This window comes from Urtica dioica, chromosome 8, assembly GCF_054948205.1.
Source record: "Urtica dioica subsp. dioica isolate 48M chromosome 8, U.dioica_male_clone48M_v1_H2, whole genome shotgun sequence".
Classification (NCBI taxonomy): domain Eukaryota; kingdom Viridiplantae; phylum Streptophyta; class Magnoliopsida; order Rosales; family Urticaceae; genus Urtica; species Urtica dioica.
The window spans coordinates 50,155,885-50,173,633 of record NC_142763.1 but is presented as its reverse complement, the minus strand read 5'-3'; the positions used below and the strand labels follow the sequence as shown (position 1 = coordinate 50,173,633).

Genomic DNA, 17,749 nt, shown 5'->3' with positions numbered 1-17,749 from the left:
CCCGAGTTTCTTGTGTACTCGTAGAGGAGACTAGAAATTATAATACTATAGGATAAAGGTTTTGAAGTCAAATGTAATCTAATTATCATATCAAAATAGTCGAAAATTACATTCCCAAGCCGTTGGCCTTACTTGAAATTTGAAATTGTCTTTGCTAAAACCAGAAATAAGATGAAAACAACAAAACATAGGGAAATTGAGGACGGGCTTCTTATTGGTAATACTGTCGTAGGTGCTCCGCGTTCCACGCGTATGTGAACACGAGTCCCTACAGGTTCTCGAGTTCGTACGTGCCGTTGTGAATGGCTCGGCGCACGCGATACGGGCCTTCCCAGGTGGGGCCCAGAACTCCTGCTCCTTACACCTTGGTGTTTTGGAACACCCTTCTAAGGACGAGGCTTCCGTCGGTGAACTTCCGCAGCTTGACCTTGGAATTGTAGTACTTCTCGACCTTTCTCTTCTGCGCGGCAAGGCGGGAGAGTTCCTCCGTCCTCTTTTCATCTATGAGGTCCAGCTCGAGTCTGATTGCTTCATCATTGGTGGCTTCTTCATATTTCTCGATGCGCAAGGTTGGCAGCTTGGTCTCGACAGGTACCACGGCCTCGACGCCAAAAGCGAGAGCGAAAGGGGTTTCGCCGGTCGCATTTCGCGTGGTGGTTTGATATGCCCACAAGACCATGGGAAGCTCGTCGGCCCAAGCCCCCTTTCTTTCTTCCAGCTTCTTCTTCAGGTTCTCTTTGATTGTCTTGTTGACCGCCTCGACCTAACCGTTGGCTTGAGGATGGCGGGGAGAAGAGAAATTCTTGATGATGCCCAACTATTCGCACATGTCCCGGAGGCGTGTATTGTCGAATTGCTTTCCATTGTCGGTCACAATCGACGTGGGGATCCCGAAGCGGCAGACAATGTTCTTCCAGATGAAGCTCGTCGTGTTCTCCTCGGTGATCTTCGCCAACGGTTTGGCTTCTACCCACTTCGTGAAGTAATCGATAGCCTTGATTGTGTGCTTGTACTGCCTATCGATTCCCCATTTCACGAAGGGTCGAGGCACAATGATCGGGCACAACGGGGCCGGCGCTTGGCGCAGGACGTGGGCGAACCTTTGGCATTTGTCGCATTTTTTGGCCCATTCGTGGGAGTCCTTTTTCAAGGTAGGCCAAAAATATCCGAGTCTTAGTAGCTTTAGTTCCAAAGATTGTCCGGTGGCATGGTTTCCGCACACGCCTTCGTGCACCTCGCGGAGCGCTTTCTTTGCCTCGACTTCGGTCAGGCATCGGAGAAGGGGCATGGAGTATCCTCTCTTGAACAGGTTGTCTTCCCTCACTGTATATTTCGGCGCCAAGCTTCTCAGCTTTCTGGCCTCTTCTTTGTCTCCGGGGATGACTCCTCGCCTGAGATACTCCAGGAGTGGCGTCATCCATGAGGGGGCGGAGTTGCATCGACTACCCCTACGTCGCCTCTCGAGACGTAGGGTCGAGTTAGCACTTCTATTGGGACGCTACCTTCCCCCTCCTCGTCTATCCCGGACGCAAGGCGTGCTAGGGCGTCGGCGTCAATGTTCACCTCACCGGGAACTTGGACTATCTCGAACCACGACAGGGCCTCCAGATTTTTCTGGGTCTTCGATAGATATACGATCATGTTAGGCTCTTTGGCTGCATAGTCGCCCTTGACCTGGTTCACAATCAACTGTGAGTCGTAGTGGATGCGCAGGTTTTGGACGCCTAGCTTGTTTGCCAATTCCAAGCCAACGATCAGAGCCTCGTACTCTGCCTCTTTGTTGGAAGCCTTGAACTCGAACCGCATGGCGTATCTCAGTTTTTCCCTATCGGAATTAGTGAGCACAACGCCGGCCCCAACCCCCCGGGCGTTTGATGCACCATCCACGTACAAGTCCCAGACCGGCCCTATTGGGTCGTTGGTCCTCTTCTTCGACGACCCGTCATGGTCGTTCTCCTTGTCTTCCTCGTTCTCATTACCTTTGCTGCCCTCGTCAGTTGAGGGTACTCTTGTGAACTCGGCCACGAAGTCGGCGAGGGCTTGGCCTTTGATAGCGGTTCTCGGTTGAAACTCGACCCCGTATTCGCCCAGCTCTTGGGACCATAGGGACATCCGAGATGAGGTCCCTTTTTGCAGGGCCTTCTCGATGGGGTGTCTCGTACGCACCACGATCGGGTACGCTTGAAAGTAGGGGCGAAGTTTCCTCGCGCTTGTGACAAGGGCGAGGGATAATTTCTCGATTTCTGGGTATCGAGTTTCGGCATCGAGAAGCGCCTTGCTAACATAGTAAACCGGCCATTGCGCCTTGTCTTCTTCGCGTATCAGAACCGTGCTCACGGCCCTGTCGGTCACCGCGAGATAGATATACAGGGTCTCGCCATCCTTCGGTTTTGCAAGGAATGGGGGGGAGCTGAAGTAAGCCTTCATCTCGCGGAACGCCCCCTCGCATTCCTCGGTCCACATAAATCCGTCGGTCTTCTTCAGTGCTTTGAAAAATGGTTGGCACCTATCGGTTTCCTTGGAGACGAATCGCGTTAGGGCGGCGATCCTTCCCGTCAAGCTTGGTACTTCTTTCACTTTTTGTGGCGACCTCATCTCTAAGATTGCCCTAATCTTCTCGGGATTAGCCTCAATCCTGCGGCGGCTCACCATGTAGCCCAGGAATTTTCCGGACTCAACCCTAAAAGCGCACTTATTGGGGTTGAGCTTCATCTTGTAGCGTCGCAGGATCGTAAACATCTCCCTAAGGTACTCGAACGTGGTCGTGGGCCTTGAGGCTTTTGAAAAGCATATCATCCACGTAGACCTCCATAGTTTTTCCAATTTGATTGGCGAACATTCGGTTCACCAACCTTTGATATGTTGCTCCCGCGTTTTTGAGGCCAAAGGGCATGACCTTGTAGCAGTAAAGTCCGCGGTTCGTAACAAAGGTGGTCTTGATCTGATCCGGCTCGTGCATGCGGATCTGATTGTAGCCTGAGTAGGCGTCCATGAAGCTCAGCAACTCGTGGCCTGCCGTGGCGTCCACGAGTTGCTCGATCCTCGGGAGAGGAAAGCTGTCTTTCGGGCAGGCTTTGTTGAGATCTTTGTAATCGATACAAATCCGCCACTTCCCGGTCGGCTTCTTGACCATCACCACATTGGACACCCACCTTGGGTGTTCCGCCTCCCTGATGAAGTTGGCGGCGACAAGTTTGTAATCCAGTTCTTCGATTGTTGCTCGGTCCGTAACGGTTACCGTTGCCGGACCTTTCCTTTCTTGCCGCGGACGTTCTCCGTGTGCCGCGGCCGTCCTGATTGTTCTAAGGACGTACTCTTTCAACTTTCCATCTTGAATTAGGGCCTCGATCTGACGTTTGAGCTGGTAACATTCGGACGTCAGATGCCCATGGTCTTGGTGGTATTCACAGAACTTACTTCGATCCCGCTTTGCGGGATCCTTTGTGAGAGGAGCGGGGCTTCCTAGCTTGTCGCGGTGTAGGGCTAGGATCCGCTCTTGCGGAGTGTTCAGGGGGGTGAACGCCAAAAACTTTTGAAAGCTATCGACGTGCGGAGGCCTCGGCCCCGGGAGGGAGCGACCGTTAGGGGCCTGTCCTCCCTTGTTCCTCCTTTTTCGAGGGTCGGGGCGATCTCCGTCTTGATCGTCGCGGCGACGACCGCTCTGACCCCCCAACTTCCGGCCGTCTCGGCCGTCGAGGTAGTCCTCGATCCCCATGTAAGTTTGGGCTCTCGACATTAGCTCCGCCATATCCCGTGGGACCTTTCCGACAATAGACTTGAGAAAGTCGCTCGTGCGGGCTCCCTCGGTGATCGCCGTGATGGCATCCTTGTCATCGAACCCTTCGACCTTGTGAGACTCCTCAGTGAAGTGCGCGAGGTATTGCCTCAAGGTCTCGTCCCTCCCCTGTCGGATAGACAGGAGGTAGGTCTTCGACTTCTTTTGCGCCACGAGGTGGCAAAACGAGCAAGGAAGGCTTCTCGCAAAGCCCGGAAGGACGAGATGCCCCCCGGTCTCAAACTCCAGAACCATTCAAACCCTGACCCTGTAAGGGTCAGGCTGAAGGCCTGACACAGGGTGGCATCTTTCTGTCCCTGCATCGTCATCCACATCTCGTAGTGCTGGATGTGGAAGTTCGGGTCCGTCCGTTCGTCGTAGGGAGGGATGGACGGTAGCTTGAAATTCCCCACGCATAGCTGCGCGAGGATTTGAGCATGAAGGGAGAGTATGACTCCTCGATCCCTTCATAAGGCCTTTGCCTCCCCGATTCCCTCATCTTAATGATTTGATTCTGGAGGCTTTGAATCATTGTCACCATGTCGAGCCCGTTAGCAGGGCTGACTGCCGGGACCGCGGGAGTCACCTGTTGGCGCTCGTTGGACGCTTGGTCCCCGGCATTGGCGTGAGGTCGGCCAAGAGTGGTGGTGGAGAGTGCGTCCCTCCGAGAGTTGAGCCTTTGGCGGAGATCCTCCCCTCGGGAGTTTCTCTGCGCCGTGAGGTTGACGACGCTCTCTAAGGTCCACACTCGGCGCTTGGCGAGGCGAGGTCGCCCTTGGCCGGATTGTCCGGCGAGCGCTTCGGCTATCGGCCCCATTGTCCACTAGGGCCGCTCTCTCCTCGGCGAGGGGCCGTGTCCGGCCACCTCTTGAGACCGAGGGGGCGAGTCCCCGGGAGTGTGACTGTGCCTGTTGTCGCGTCGGGTGCGACGGTCCGGCCAAAGCGCCATTCGACCTCTCGGGCCTAAAATGGGCGAGGCTTGGAGTTGCCTCATCGATTCTTGACTCCCCCACATAGTCGGGGTCGGAGTCGTCTTGGGCGGACCTATCCTCGACGTTGTAGCCGAGGAGGTTGGCGATGAGCGTGCCATCGACGCCGGGACGGTCTAGGAGCTCCGCGAGCCTCCGAGCCATGTCCTCTCGGAGCGCGGCCTCGGGGTCGTTCACCGGGTCTTGGGGCTGGCTCTCGTTATCACGAGGTTGCCCTTCAAGACAGTGCGCAAGGCTTCGGAGACCGTACCTCGAGCTCGTCGCTCGGGTGCCTGCGGAGGTAGCGGGAATGTGACTCATCTTTCGAGAGTCGTAGATGCAGTAAGAAAGAGGATTGGAAGGGAGAGCGTCGCCAAGGTTGGGAGATCCCCTCCTTCTAGCGCCAAAATGTTGTTGCTCGCTTTCGGACAACGATTTAGGAACCGAAAGTGGTTAGGCCCAAGGCCGGACCAAGTGGCCTCGCTTCGGTTCGAGCGTGTCGTACTGGGTATCCCAAGTCTTCCCTTAGCTGCTGATGATGTCTATCTCGCCCAAACACCTGAAAAGGGTAACAAAGGGGAAACAGAGGGGTTTCCTCTGTTTACCTCTCCGACGCTCAACATTAGTAGGATTAAGGTGGAATATAGAAGGTTTGAGTGTTTAGAAGCCAAAGATGAGTGGAACGAGTGAGTTATGAATTCGATAGCATTTCGGTGCTCAAAATTGGATTACCTGTCTTGAGGGGTCGAGCCTCGTATTTATAGGCGACCAAGGGACGTTTTGAAGGTCCCTTGGTCGAGTGAGGTTGAGTCGGCCATCGGCCGAGTGAGACTCGGTCGGCTGATGGCCGAGTGAAATGTTGACTGCCGGGAGAGGTTCACTCAGCCATTGGCCGAGTGAATTGCTGGACGCCGGATAAGATTCACTCGGCCATTGGCCGAGTGAAAGGCCTGGGCCGAGAGAGGATTCACTCGGCCATTGGTCGAGTGAACTATTGGGCCGGCAGGAGGCTTCACTCGGCCCTTGGTCGAGTGAACTGGTTGGGCCGGCAGGGAATTCACTCGGCCATTGGCCGAGTGAACCTGGTGGGCTGGCTGAGGGTTCACTCGGCCATTGGCCGAGTGAATTTTGATGGGCCAGCTGAGATTCACTCGGCCATTGGCCGAGTGAGCATGATGGGCCGGCTGAGATTCACTCGGCCATTGGCCGATTGAGCATGATGGGCCGGCTGAGATTCACTCGGCCATTGGCCGAGTGAACTGGGCCGGCCATCGGCCGGGTAAGCTCGTCCGGCCGCCCGAAACCTCGCCGGGCCGATAACAAAATGCTTTGTACTCTTGGAGCTGTTCGTGGAGACTCGCAATCTCTGCCTTTGAGTGAGAACCTCGCTTGTCATGGGCTAGCTGAGATTTCGCTTGAGCAAGCTGGCAAGGCCTATGCGTCGAATTAGGTCATGAAGAATCTTCTTCCCCCGGGTCGTGTGCGCAAGCACCTGAGAGTGCGAAAAGAAAAGTCGGCAAAAGAATCAAAGCGAAAGGATAAAACAGAGGGAACTTACTCTCTGTGCGTCGGAAACGCCATGACGGAAGAACTCCACATCGCTGCTGGCCACGATGTCGTTCCACATCTTCCTCCAAGATTGCACAAGCCCCTAGGAACATTCCCCTCTGACCTCCACCGCCTCCAGCTCGATCATCGAGTCGCGCGCTTCGAATCCGAAGACGTGTCCGGAAGAGCTGAGGACAAGGGTCGCTTCAAGGAAGCGCGGGGACCGCTCTCCGCCGAATGACCGGCGTCAGACTTCTTCCGGACGTTCCGCGCCGCGATCCAGAAACGGATTGCCTCCAACGACTTCAGGTCTCGAGAAGCCTTCGCCAGGCGCGTCCGAGCCCTCACCCTAGCCGAGGAAGCTACAAAAACAAGAAAGTCAAAACTCTAGACAAAAACAAAAACAGAGAGAGCGAACTCCAAAAGTACCTGGAAGACCGCCTTTCGAGGGAGATGACACGACGCTAGGGGCACTCTCTGCCCGCTGAGTATCATCACGGCCGAGAGGAAACGGCGGGAACCACCCGGTAGACGCCATCAGCTTAGGCGAGCGGAATCGCTCACCAGCTTTCTGAGCCTCCGACAATCCCCAGATCTCTTTCGCAAAGTCGAGATCGTCAGCTCCCGCATCGGTGAAAATTCGGTCAAGCGACCAAACCGAAGTGGCGCATCCCCAAAGGCCTCGGCTGAGACCCACACCCACGTTCTTCGGTTATGCTTCTCCGAGTCCGTGATCAGCTTAGTGTTTCGGCGATCGCGGGCCATGAAGAAACTTGGTTGCCCGGGCACAGGGAAGACCGCGACAAGGTTGTGAAAATCGCTCACGGTCATCTGTCGCTCAGTCTGGCAATGCCACTCCATGTGACACATCGCTACCATGCGGTAAAACGCCGGGCTCATCTGACAAGCGTGCATCTCCAATCGCGCGAGGAGCTGCTGGATGATGGGCTGAAATGGCAACCGCAACCCGCAGTTGAGACTTGCAACCGAAACTGCAACAAACCCACGATGTGGATGAAAAGGGCGATCGTCCGACAAGGGACGGAGAAGCGCCACGGACGACGAAATGGCGTATGCCTCCCTGAGATCGATGAATGTTCGGTAGGTGAGCGAGCTCGAAGTATCGACCCCCCAACAGTCGAAGCCCTTGGGAGCAGCAAAGCCTTCCTCGGGTACCACTCCATCTTGGCAAGTGACCTCGCCGACACTATCGTCTCCGCTTCAGGGGTCTCGGGATGAGCACCTCCTGGCTCCAAAGGAGGGCCTCCATCCTCCAAAACGGCCGCGGTAGTCGCCAGCGGCCCTTCGGGACGCTCCGGTGTAGGGCCTTCGGCTCCCGGACATATCTCTGAGTCACCTCCGGGATCTTCTGACTTTGGCCCAAAGTCGTCCACGCAGTCAATCTCGTCAATGACCGATTCTAGCAGGGTCGTCGTGACGGCACTAACAACCTCTCCCGGCACGTAGCGAACGTCCGAGTCGGACTTTGCCGCGTAAGGCCGGGGCACGTCGCGCGCCCCCTCGCCAACCAGGTTGATCACAAGGCGAGGCACAGCTTCCCCGGACCCAGGTCGACCGACACTCCCGTCCGCACCACGTCCGGTTGGCGCGCACTCCTCCCGAGGCTGAGGAACGGGCACAGTCGCACCCAGCTCGCCTTCTTCAAACCACTGCTCCACTCCACTTGGATTCTCCTCCACGTGCAAAGGAACCTCCCTTAATCCCGCGAAGAAGTCATCATCTACATGCTCAGAGTCCTGAAACAAGAAAGAAAAATCAATCTCGGGATCCTCAGTTGAGAAGGGGGAGGGAATATCCATAATGCAAAAGTGTAGAGAAAGAGAAAAAAGTGTAGAGAAAGAGAGAAAAAATAAAGTGGGAGAATGAGAGGATGGAGCCACTATTTATAGACCTCTGGGGGGGGAAGAATCCAAATCCTACTCCCACAAGAAGGAAAAGGAGGAAAAAATCTCCAAAAAGTCATATTTTCCCGTGCAAACGCGTCAACCCCATGCGCCATCTCCACGCGGCGCGCGGGACATGCCGCACGGACCGCGCGCCGCGCCGTCTAGGGGTCGTGCCGCGCGGTCCCGCCAAAAAAAAAAGAAAAAGAGAAGAAAAAATATGGGCGGCAACGAGGACTTTAAAATGGAGTTTCCTCAAACACCCAACCGAAAAACTTAAAGTTCATCGCCAGGATCCTCCCGAGCGACGAACTTGGGGGGCTAATGTTGTCGGTCATTTTCGGAAAACTCGGAACGCCGAAAAGACGCGCCGCTCAAAGGGCCGGTGGTCAGGCCGGAGGTCTTGAAAAGCGGCAAGCCTTCCCTCACAAGTCGCCGGCAAGCCCTCGTGCCAAGACTCTCAATCCTTCGAGTCGAGCTTTGCTCCTCGAGTCGAGTCGAGCTTCGCTCCTCGGATGAAACCGAGGGATATTCTCTTCGAGTCGAGCCTCGGGTCGTTCTCCTCAAGTTGAGCATCGCTCCTCGAGTCGAGCCTCGAGTCACGCTCCTCGAATCAAATCCCATTCGTCGAATAGATACTTTCGTATTTCGCGCGACAAACGCAATATCCGAAACCCAAAACGGCCCAACGGGCCCGGTAGAACAGAGGCCGCGAAAGCCCACAAAAATGCAGCCAGGCGTGCGCCGCACCCAGTGCACCGCGCGCGGCGCCTGGCTGAGGTCGCTCCGCGCGCCGCATGTCGCGCGCCGCGCGTTGTGCGCCACGCACACTTGCGCGCCTCCTTTCGATGGTGCGCGCGCCCCTAGTCCCACAATGGACGAGAAAGGGACCTCTTAAGGCCCTCAAACAACTATAAATACCCCCTCTCATTGATGGGGAAGTAACGTAATTAATTCCAATCGCTACGCTCGATTCTCGCTCTCCTTCGCTTCTTTTGATGCCATCTCTGGCCTGAAGCGCTCTCCACAAGTCTCTCTCTCGTTCTCAGAGGTTCCGAAGCACTCTCGGGGACTCCCGGACGTTGCTCCCTATGATCGAACGCCGAGATTGGTGCCCAAGCACGCTCCTAGGGTTTTCTACCTAAAATCCCCTATGCGTCTAACCTGCTAGACGCGTCCGCGATTTCCGAAGTTCTGAGACGTCGCCGAGGACTCCTCTGCGCCCCGTCTCCTTCACTGAGAACGCCTACTCCCAGGCTCCGCGCATCATTCAGTGTTACATACGCCCTGAACTACGTTCTGACCTGACCCCACACACGAGTACGTAGGCAGCCTATACACAAAACGGCACGGTCACTCCTCCTCCTCACCGCTTCCTTCCTCTGAGAGGTGGGTTGATCGGAGAAAACCTAGCTCGAGACTTTCGAGTTCACACTTTTGGCCCGGGTGCGATCACTTGGTCCGGCCTTGGATCGAACCGCCCCAGGTAGATAATCGTTGTTCATTTCCGTGCGACAACAGCAGCCATTATTCAACACTCTTACTTAAATGAGCGAAATTTTTTTGATTCTTGGTGACCCAAGTCGCATCCAAAATTCATTTAGATGTGACTTTTGGATGAGATTAGTCACATATAAAAGTCAGACGAAGCCAATAACTCAAATTGTCCTACTGATTAGAGAGAGCAAAATATTTACCGAGATCGACAATACTATATACTATACATGATTTTTATTTATCCTATTGATAAAAAAAATGTATATATATAATACACTTGAATTGTTGAAATACGAGAATCATTTAAACTATTATACAATATAGCTATATTATTCAAAGGCATTGAATTTCTAGATGGAATCGCTAGTTAATAAGCTTCCCTGAACAAACCGATCTATTGAATATTAAAGTGTATGTATATCCTGTATCTGATTGAGTGTAAAGTTAGGTTACGACAAGTGAAGTAATATTTTTTTACAAGGGAAACTGGAGTGATATTATTTAAACTTAAAAAGGTCAGCTACAGGTTGTCGATATATGTATATAATTTTCAGGGTTTACGTATTGAGTGTATTATTTGGTAAAAGCATGTGTACTATAATACCATATGCCACTTGCTTGCCTAGCTATCGAGTGGGCCCAGCGAAAAAAAACTCATTTATCTCCAATAAAGACTAATTTTTGTTTGTTTGTTTTGGTTAAACGTCATGACAGAGAGGTTCACTAGCAATTGTATGTCTTTAATGTATCAAATCAATAATCAACTCTTTTATTTTTCCTTGCCATTATTCACTATTCAATTTTGGGAAAATAACTTATGTTTTAGTGAAATGTCGAGTTTGACCTTTGGTTTTCAAAAATGTCGAGTTCATACTCTCTGTTTAACTAAAATGACAAAATTATACCCTGAAATGGATAACACTCTCCCAAATACCCATTTCATTGATATCAACTCTTATATAAGAAAAATCGAACCAAATCCAAATCAGTACCCTAATTTCCAAATTCCCAATTTTGAAATAAAAATAGCCTTAAATTGAAAATAAATAATAAAATTCACATCTCTCCAAAGACGACTTAATTCTATGTTCGAATTGAACCTCTGAATCATGGATTCTCTGTTCGAATCTGTGATTTTGATGACTATCAACTGTCGATTTTTACTCATTTGTCTCTTTCTGTGTTCTTCACGATTAAGAGACCTATTGTTTGCTTTTTAGTTTTTAAATAAATTACATATATGGCGCGAATGAATAAAGATAATTGGTGTTTACATATAAATATTATAGTCAACGTCAAGGAAAATTCAATATAAATTCAAGAAAAAGAAGATTCGTGGCACTGTTGTCTATTTCAGTGTATAGTTTCGTCATTTTAATTAAAAAGAAGGTATGAACTCGACATTTTTGAAAACCAAATGTTAAACTCGACATTTCACTAAAACACAATGTACGTATTTGTCATTTTCCCTTCAATTTTCAACAACCTTTTCATTTAAGAGCTCCATATATATTATTGCAGGCTTTATTTCCCTCTTAAGCTCTCATATCGTTCTCCTAAATGTCCTCACATATATTCCAATCCATAACCGACTATATAGCGTGTTGATATATATGATTCTTTCTTCCTTCAATAAAGTCTTTACAGAACCTTGAAGCTCTAAACCGATCGCCATATATCATCATGTAAACTCTTGTTTATACATTCTCAATTTTTGGGAGACGTACACTCTATATATTGATTGATCTAGTCATGGAAGAGACATTCGTGCCGTTTCGGGGTATAAAGAATGATCTCAGAGGAAGGCTTATGTGCTACAAGCAAGACTGGACTAGTGGCCTTAAAGCTGGCTTCAGGTACTATCTATTATTATCATTATTGATATTATTATTTGTTTTTCACATTAATAATTATATATCAATAAATGATTTGTGACGCAGGATTTTGGCTCCGACAACATACATATTCTTCGCTTCTGCGATCCCGGTGATCTCCTTCGGAGAGCAACTGGACAGAAGCACTGGTATACATCTATACACAAGATGGAATATAAAAATAAAAAAGTGGGTGAAATGGGTATATTATGTTTTTATATTAAAATAATAGATGGAGTTTTGACGGCGGTGCAAACGTTGGCATCGACGGCGATTTGCGGAATGATCCACTCGGTGGTGGGAGGGCAACCACTGCTGATTCTGGGAGTTGCTGAGCCAACGGTGATCATGTACACTTTCATGTTTGATTTCGCCAAAGAAAGGACTGATCTCGGCCGCGACATGTTCTTGGCCTGGTCTGGATGGTATATAACTCACACACCTCTCACAACATCCATCATTGCTACCTTATGCTGATCTTACTACATAATTCATCAACCAGGGTGTGTGTTTGGACGGCGTTTCTGCTCTTCTCACTCGCCATATTGGGCGCTTGCTCCATCATCAACAGGTTCACTCGTATCGCCGGAGAACTCTTCGGCCTCCTTATCGCCATGCTCTTCATGCAACAAGCCATCAAAGTAACAAAAAAAATATTAAACTTTTTTATTTTCTTTTGCTAGTGAGTCGAAACCATCTTCATTTTTATTTATTCATTGGGCAGGGAATAGTGGACGAGTTTCGTATTCCCAATCGCGAGGATCCGAGCTCGATCGCGTTCACACCATCGTGGCGATTCTCGAACGGAATGTTTGCATTGGTTCTGTCGTTCGGCCTTCTTCTGACGGCCCTTAGAAGCCGCAAGGCGAGGTCGTGGCGCTACGGATCTGGTGCGACCACACCGCCCTTCTCTCTCCTTTGACTTTGGACCGCTCATTGCTAATTAGGGTTTCAATTATGTACAGGCTGGATCCGAAGCCTGATCGCAGACTATGGTGTACCGCTAATGGTCTTGGTTTGGACGGCCATTTCGTACATTCCGACGAGCAGTGTCCCCAAAGGAATCCCCAGGAGGCTGTTTAGTCCGAACCCATGGTCTCCCGGTGCTTATGACAACTGGACTGTGGTCAAGGCATGTCTCTCCTTTGACTTTTTCACCACCATAATTAACTAGGCCATTTCAAATTAAATATTCAAATGACGGTTATATTCAATATTAGTTTATCATGTTTCACTTCCTCTTCTTCTTTGGCCTTTTTCTATTTCCTTATTAAACAATGTTCAGGATTAGCTTTTTTATACGTTATATTCGTATTTGACTTTTCAAGAGCTTTCAATTTTAAATATATTTTGAGATAAGGTGAAAAGATATATTTGCCCCTCAACTAAGGCGGTGATGAAAATATATCCCTCGTATTATAAATTCGATCATTTTGCCCTTCAATATTTATTTTTGTAACGTTTTGGTCCTTTCGTGTATTTTGAGTTAAGTTTGTCAGTTAGATATGCTGATATTAAGTCAAGTGATTTTCTAAACGAGGATAAATTCATAATTTTATCAAAAATTGGTGAAAGAAAAAAACAGTTCTTTCTGATCAACCCATCTTCTTGTCCATTACATCATCACCTTCATTAAAACCCCCATCCGATGACTACCCCCCCGCCGTCTCTCTTTCTCTCATGTAGGTCTCACGGTATTTTTAAACCCCGGCCACCTCAATCATTATATTATGATTCATTCTCATCTCCAATGTTCTTATATCGCTGTCTAAATCAATCACCACTATCAACGTATTCCATCACCATCAACTTCATGATCAACGACAATTTAACCAAAAAAAAAATGTTGAAATCCATATATCACAGATCTTCATCACCACCTTGCTTTAAAGTATTTCAATCTACACAACATGAATCATAGTCTTGCTTATTTTTGGTGGTTCACGGTCCGGCAAGCTATTGGTAGAGATTTGGATGAGAATCAAAATTCAGATCTGGAGGGAAATCGATCTGGCAAGCTTTTGGTGGTTCACGTTGAAGTGACGGGCGAGCATAGAGAGAAAGGACGATAATGAAGAAGGCTAGAGATAAGCTTCTGAATCTATGATTCAGAGGAGAGAGTAGATTTTTCTAATTCATTTTGTTTTTCTTAATTTATTTTCTTTCATATTATATTTTCATTATATATTATGTTAAGGGCATATATGAAAATTTCTTAACTTTTACTATCACGTGATAAAAATGTGCATATTTAACTGAAAGTTTAGACTCAAAATATATCTTATAGTACGAGAAGAGAAGTGTACTTTCGTGACCGTCATACAGGGGCAAATATATCTTTTATTCTTGAAATAACTACTAATAATTGACATGTTGAAATAAACAGGATATGCTTAATGTCCCTGTGCTGTACATCATCGGTGCTTTTATTCCGGCGACCATGATTGCGGTTCTTTACTACTTTGACCACAGCGTGGCGTCACAGCTGGCTCAGCAGAAAGAGTTTAATCTAAGAAAGCCCTCTTCTTATCACTATGACTTGCTTCTTCTTTCCTTTTTGGTATATATATTATTCAATTAATATAAAGTTAATAATCCATATGCATGTTTAGATGATTAAATAGTAATAAATGTTACTATTATAGACCTTGATATGTGGCCTCCTTGGAATTCCACCGTCTAACGGAGTCATTCCTCAGTCTCCGATGCACACAAAGAGTTTAGCTACTCTCAAACACCAGGTATATATATGATATTAATTTTTTTTTATGGTTCGTAATTTATGTAATTTAATTATATTTATTATTATTATTTTTTGTTGGGAAGTTGCTACGAAACAGACTGGTGAGGACAGCAAGAATAAGCATGAAGAAAAATGCGAGCCTGGGACAGCTGTACGGAAACATGCAAGAAGCATATCACCAAATGCAGACTCCCCTTATTTATCAGCAACCGTCTTCGTCATCCAGGGTAAAATCATGAATGTATTATTAATTCACACATTATAAAATAATAATACCCAAAAAAATCTAATAATAAGAAGAAAAAAAAAATTAACACACAACACTTGCGTGAATTTTTTTTTTTTTTTTCAATTTCATTAATTATGTTGAAATATCGGTTGCAATACGTGAGCACATAAATGCCAAAAGAAAATTGGAAAACTTTAATCATCAATTATGTCCTTTCAAAAATAAAATTTGTGGCACCACGCGCGCAAAATTCATTAGGTCACTAAAACTTCCATCGCTATATATGCATGTTGCTGAAGATAAATTATCTGTAGTAGCGATTTTCTAATATATATTAATTTCTAGAATAGAGTCTTGATCATCTGATTCCAAGTATAATGTGCTTTTCCTCTTTTGTCATCGCATTTTCATTATTTTATTTTAATCAAAATAATGGTTATTGTTTTTATAAATTAAGTAAAATAAAAGAATGGTAAACTTGTCAAAAAAATGAGTAAAACTTGTCCAGTGTGTTCAAAATGAGTAAATCAACATGTCGTTTTCGCAATGTCGATCAAGTGTTTTTTTTTTTTTACAGGGACTGAAGGAGCTGAAAGAGTCGACGATCGAAGCGGCATCGAGCATGGGAAACATAGATGCACCGGTGGACGAGACGGTGTTTGACGTGGACAAGGAGATCGACGATCTGATGCCGATGGAGGTGAAGGAGCAGCGACTGAGCAATCTCCTTCAGTCCGCCATGGTAGGTGGCTGCGTGGCGGCCATGCCTCTCCTCAAAATGATCCCCACATCCGTGCTCTGGGGCTACTTCGCCTTCATGGCCATTGAGAGCCTCCCTGGAAATCAGTTTTGGGACAGAATCCTCTTGCTCTTCACCGCCCCCACCAGACGATACAAGTACGTTACACAAAAACTTTGCTCCTCATTCATTACTAATGTTAGGTTACATCTAAAGGCGGACCCCTAGGAGTACTTTAGAGGTGGGATTAGAATGGTATTTTTTATATTAAAAACAATCAAGGAAAAAAAAATTAGGGGAGGCTAATTTGTTTTGGTAACCATTTGAACCTGTACCTGCGTGTGTTCTATTTCTTCGCATCCGTGTTTTATTGTTATTGATTTCTAGTACACATGGACTTCCAGGGTGCTTGAGGATTACCATGCGACGTTTGTAGAAACGGTGCCATTTAGGACGATAGCGATGTTCACGGTTTTCCAGACAATCTATTTGATGATATGTTTTGGATTGACATGGGTGCCAATCGCCGGAGTAATGTTTCCGCTGATGATCATGCTTCTAGTGCCCGTGAGGCAGTACTTCCTCCCCAAATTTTTTAAAGGGATTCATCTTCAAGATCTTGATGCAGCCGAATACGAGGAGGCTCCCGCCATGCCATTCCCTCTAGCCACGGTAACCCAAGTCGCGACACTAATTTGACAAAAAAGACAAAAATTATAAAAACATAATCTTAAAGCTTCATCAAAATGAAAGACTCTTCTCTTTTTAAGTTTTTGGGGCAGAGGCGGATGTCTCACTACAAACTTAAGGCATTAAGGGTTTGTTTGGAACCCGAAAAATAAGAGTGAAAGTGAAGATACGAAAATAAAAATATGACGGAAAACGAGATGGAAAATCAAAATTCGTTTGAAAGTCATGAAAAAAAGTAACGAAGATACATACAAACGTGGTCCCAACATAAACAAATGTGGAGAGATTCTCATTTTTCATCCGATTTTCCGGGGAAAAAGGAATCTCAACTTTAATTATATATTTTCCCTCTCACTTTTCCTCCTATTTTCATTTCCATCATATTTTTTCCCATCGAAACAACTAAAGAAAAATATGAGAGATTCCATTTTCCTGTCCCTCATATTTTCCGGGTGCCATTAGACCCTAAGGATTAACATAGATGCTCCTTAAATGTAACATAATGTGTTCCATCAATTATACTTGAAATTCCGTTTTATATTTATTTATCTAAATTTTTGTTATTATTTTGGAAATATACAGGAAACGGAAATAGGTAATGGTAGCAGTTCATACGCGTGCGATGGGGAGATTTTGGATGAAGCGATAACAAGAAGCCGCGGAGAATTCAAGCGGACGAGTAGCTCTAAGGTCACGAGCTCAACAACCACGCCCATGAACGCGCCCGGGGTTTTTGACAGTCCTCGAACCTCTTGCAGCTCTAGAATTGGGGAGATAAGAGGAGAGCCGAGCCCTCGCAGCGGTGCACGCGGGCTCCAAAGCCTACAACTCTCTTCTCTATCCAAGACTAGTCCTCTTGGCACCGCTACGCAAACAAAATAGCTTTCAAAATGATTGAATAATTAAGTGATGCCATATGATCCTTCACGTCTCTTTCGGTTATACGCAAACAAAATAGCTTTCAAAATTATTGAATAATTAAGTGATGCCATACGATCCTTATATATAGTTATGCCTCTTTATAACTAGGTTTATTATACGAACATTGTGACATACAAGCTGAGATTGCCGTAGTTCATTTTGCTTCTGTTTTCTAATGCCTAAATGTTGTAAAAAGGTCTTCTTTTCCTTTTTCTTATCGTATTCATGCAACAACTTTGACTACTACGCTATTAATCAGTATTTTCCTTTTTTTACGATGAGACCGGGAATTATTTTTACAATTACTCCGCCATGTGTAGGAGATACAAAGGTGTGAAGGAAAAATGCATTATAGATAAATTTAGTAAAATCATTTGAGCGCGCCTAAACATTAAATATATATATATATATATATATATATATATATATATATAGATAGATAGATAGAAGAAGAAGCAAAAGTTGTCCCTTTTTCATACGAATAAGTCACTTCATCAAGTAGTTGACTTTAGTTTAGTGTATATCTCATCATACTCTTTCACGATGAATTCGTAAATCGTGGAATAGCTTGTATACAATAATTAATTAACGTGATTGTGTGACTTCAAGGCGTTTGACAATCGGTCGTGCAATAAATTTGATGACAAAGCTTAGAAATGACACAAAAGAGGGCCAAGTATCATGGGCAGTGATCATGCAAGAAAGATCCGGCGAATTTATTATGTAATTGAGAAATTTGAGATTCAGTAATTGTGGTATCGTCACACGCAAAGCCTTTGGAGCTTTAACCAAAAAAACCAACACTAGGCAGAAAGACAAGAAATATTGCACACAATTTGGCCGATGCAAAAAGTGAAACAG

General features: G+C 46.9%; 1 protein-coding gene across 1 annotated transcript; it reads left to right on the top strand.

Annotated features, from left to right (window-relative positions):
* Positions 1-11,230: 11,230 nt before the first annotated feature.
* LOC149390036 (putative boron transporter 2) lies at positions 11,231-17,169 on the top strand. Its single transcript, XM_089622957.1, has 12 exons — positions 11,231-11,548; positions 11,633-11,715; positions 11,799-11,991; positions 12,069-12,207; positions 12,291-12,456; positions 12,532-12,698; positions 13,953-14,126; positions 14,212-14,307; positions 14,393-14,536; positions 15,116-15,435; positions 15,682-15,949; positions 16,550-17,169. Exons 1-12 carry the CDS (start codon positions 11,445-11,447, stop codon positions 16,847-16,849), a joined length of 2,154 nt encoding a protein of 717 aa, XP_089479083.1. The 5' UTR covers positions 11,231-11,444; the 3' UTR covers positions 16,850-17,169.
* The last annotated feature ends 580 nt before the right edge of the window (positions 17,170-17,749 follow it).

Bases quoted from the DNA above. Each gene is read 5' to 3' on its own strand.
- LOC149390036 (XM_089622957.1), top strand. From the start codon at position 11,445: ATGGAAGAGACATTCGTGCCGTTTCGGGGTATAAAGAATGATCTCAGA. The intron at 11,716-11,798 runs GTATACATCTAT...TTAAAATAATAG, and splicing joins GCAACTGGACAGAAGCACTG to ATGGAGTTTTGACGGCGGTG. The intron at 14,308-14,392 runs GTATATATATGA...TTTGTTGGGAAG, and splicing joins TAGCTACTCTCAAACACCAG to TTGCTACGAAACAGACTGGT.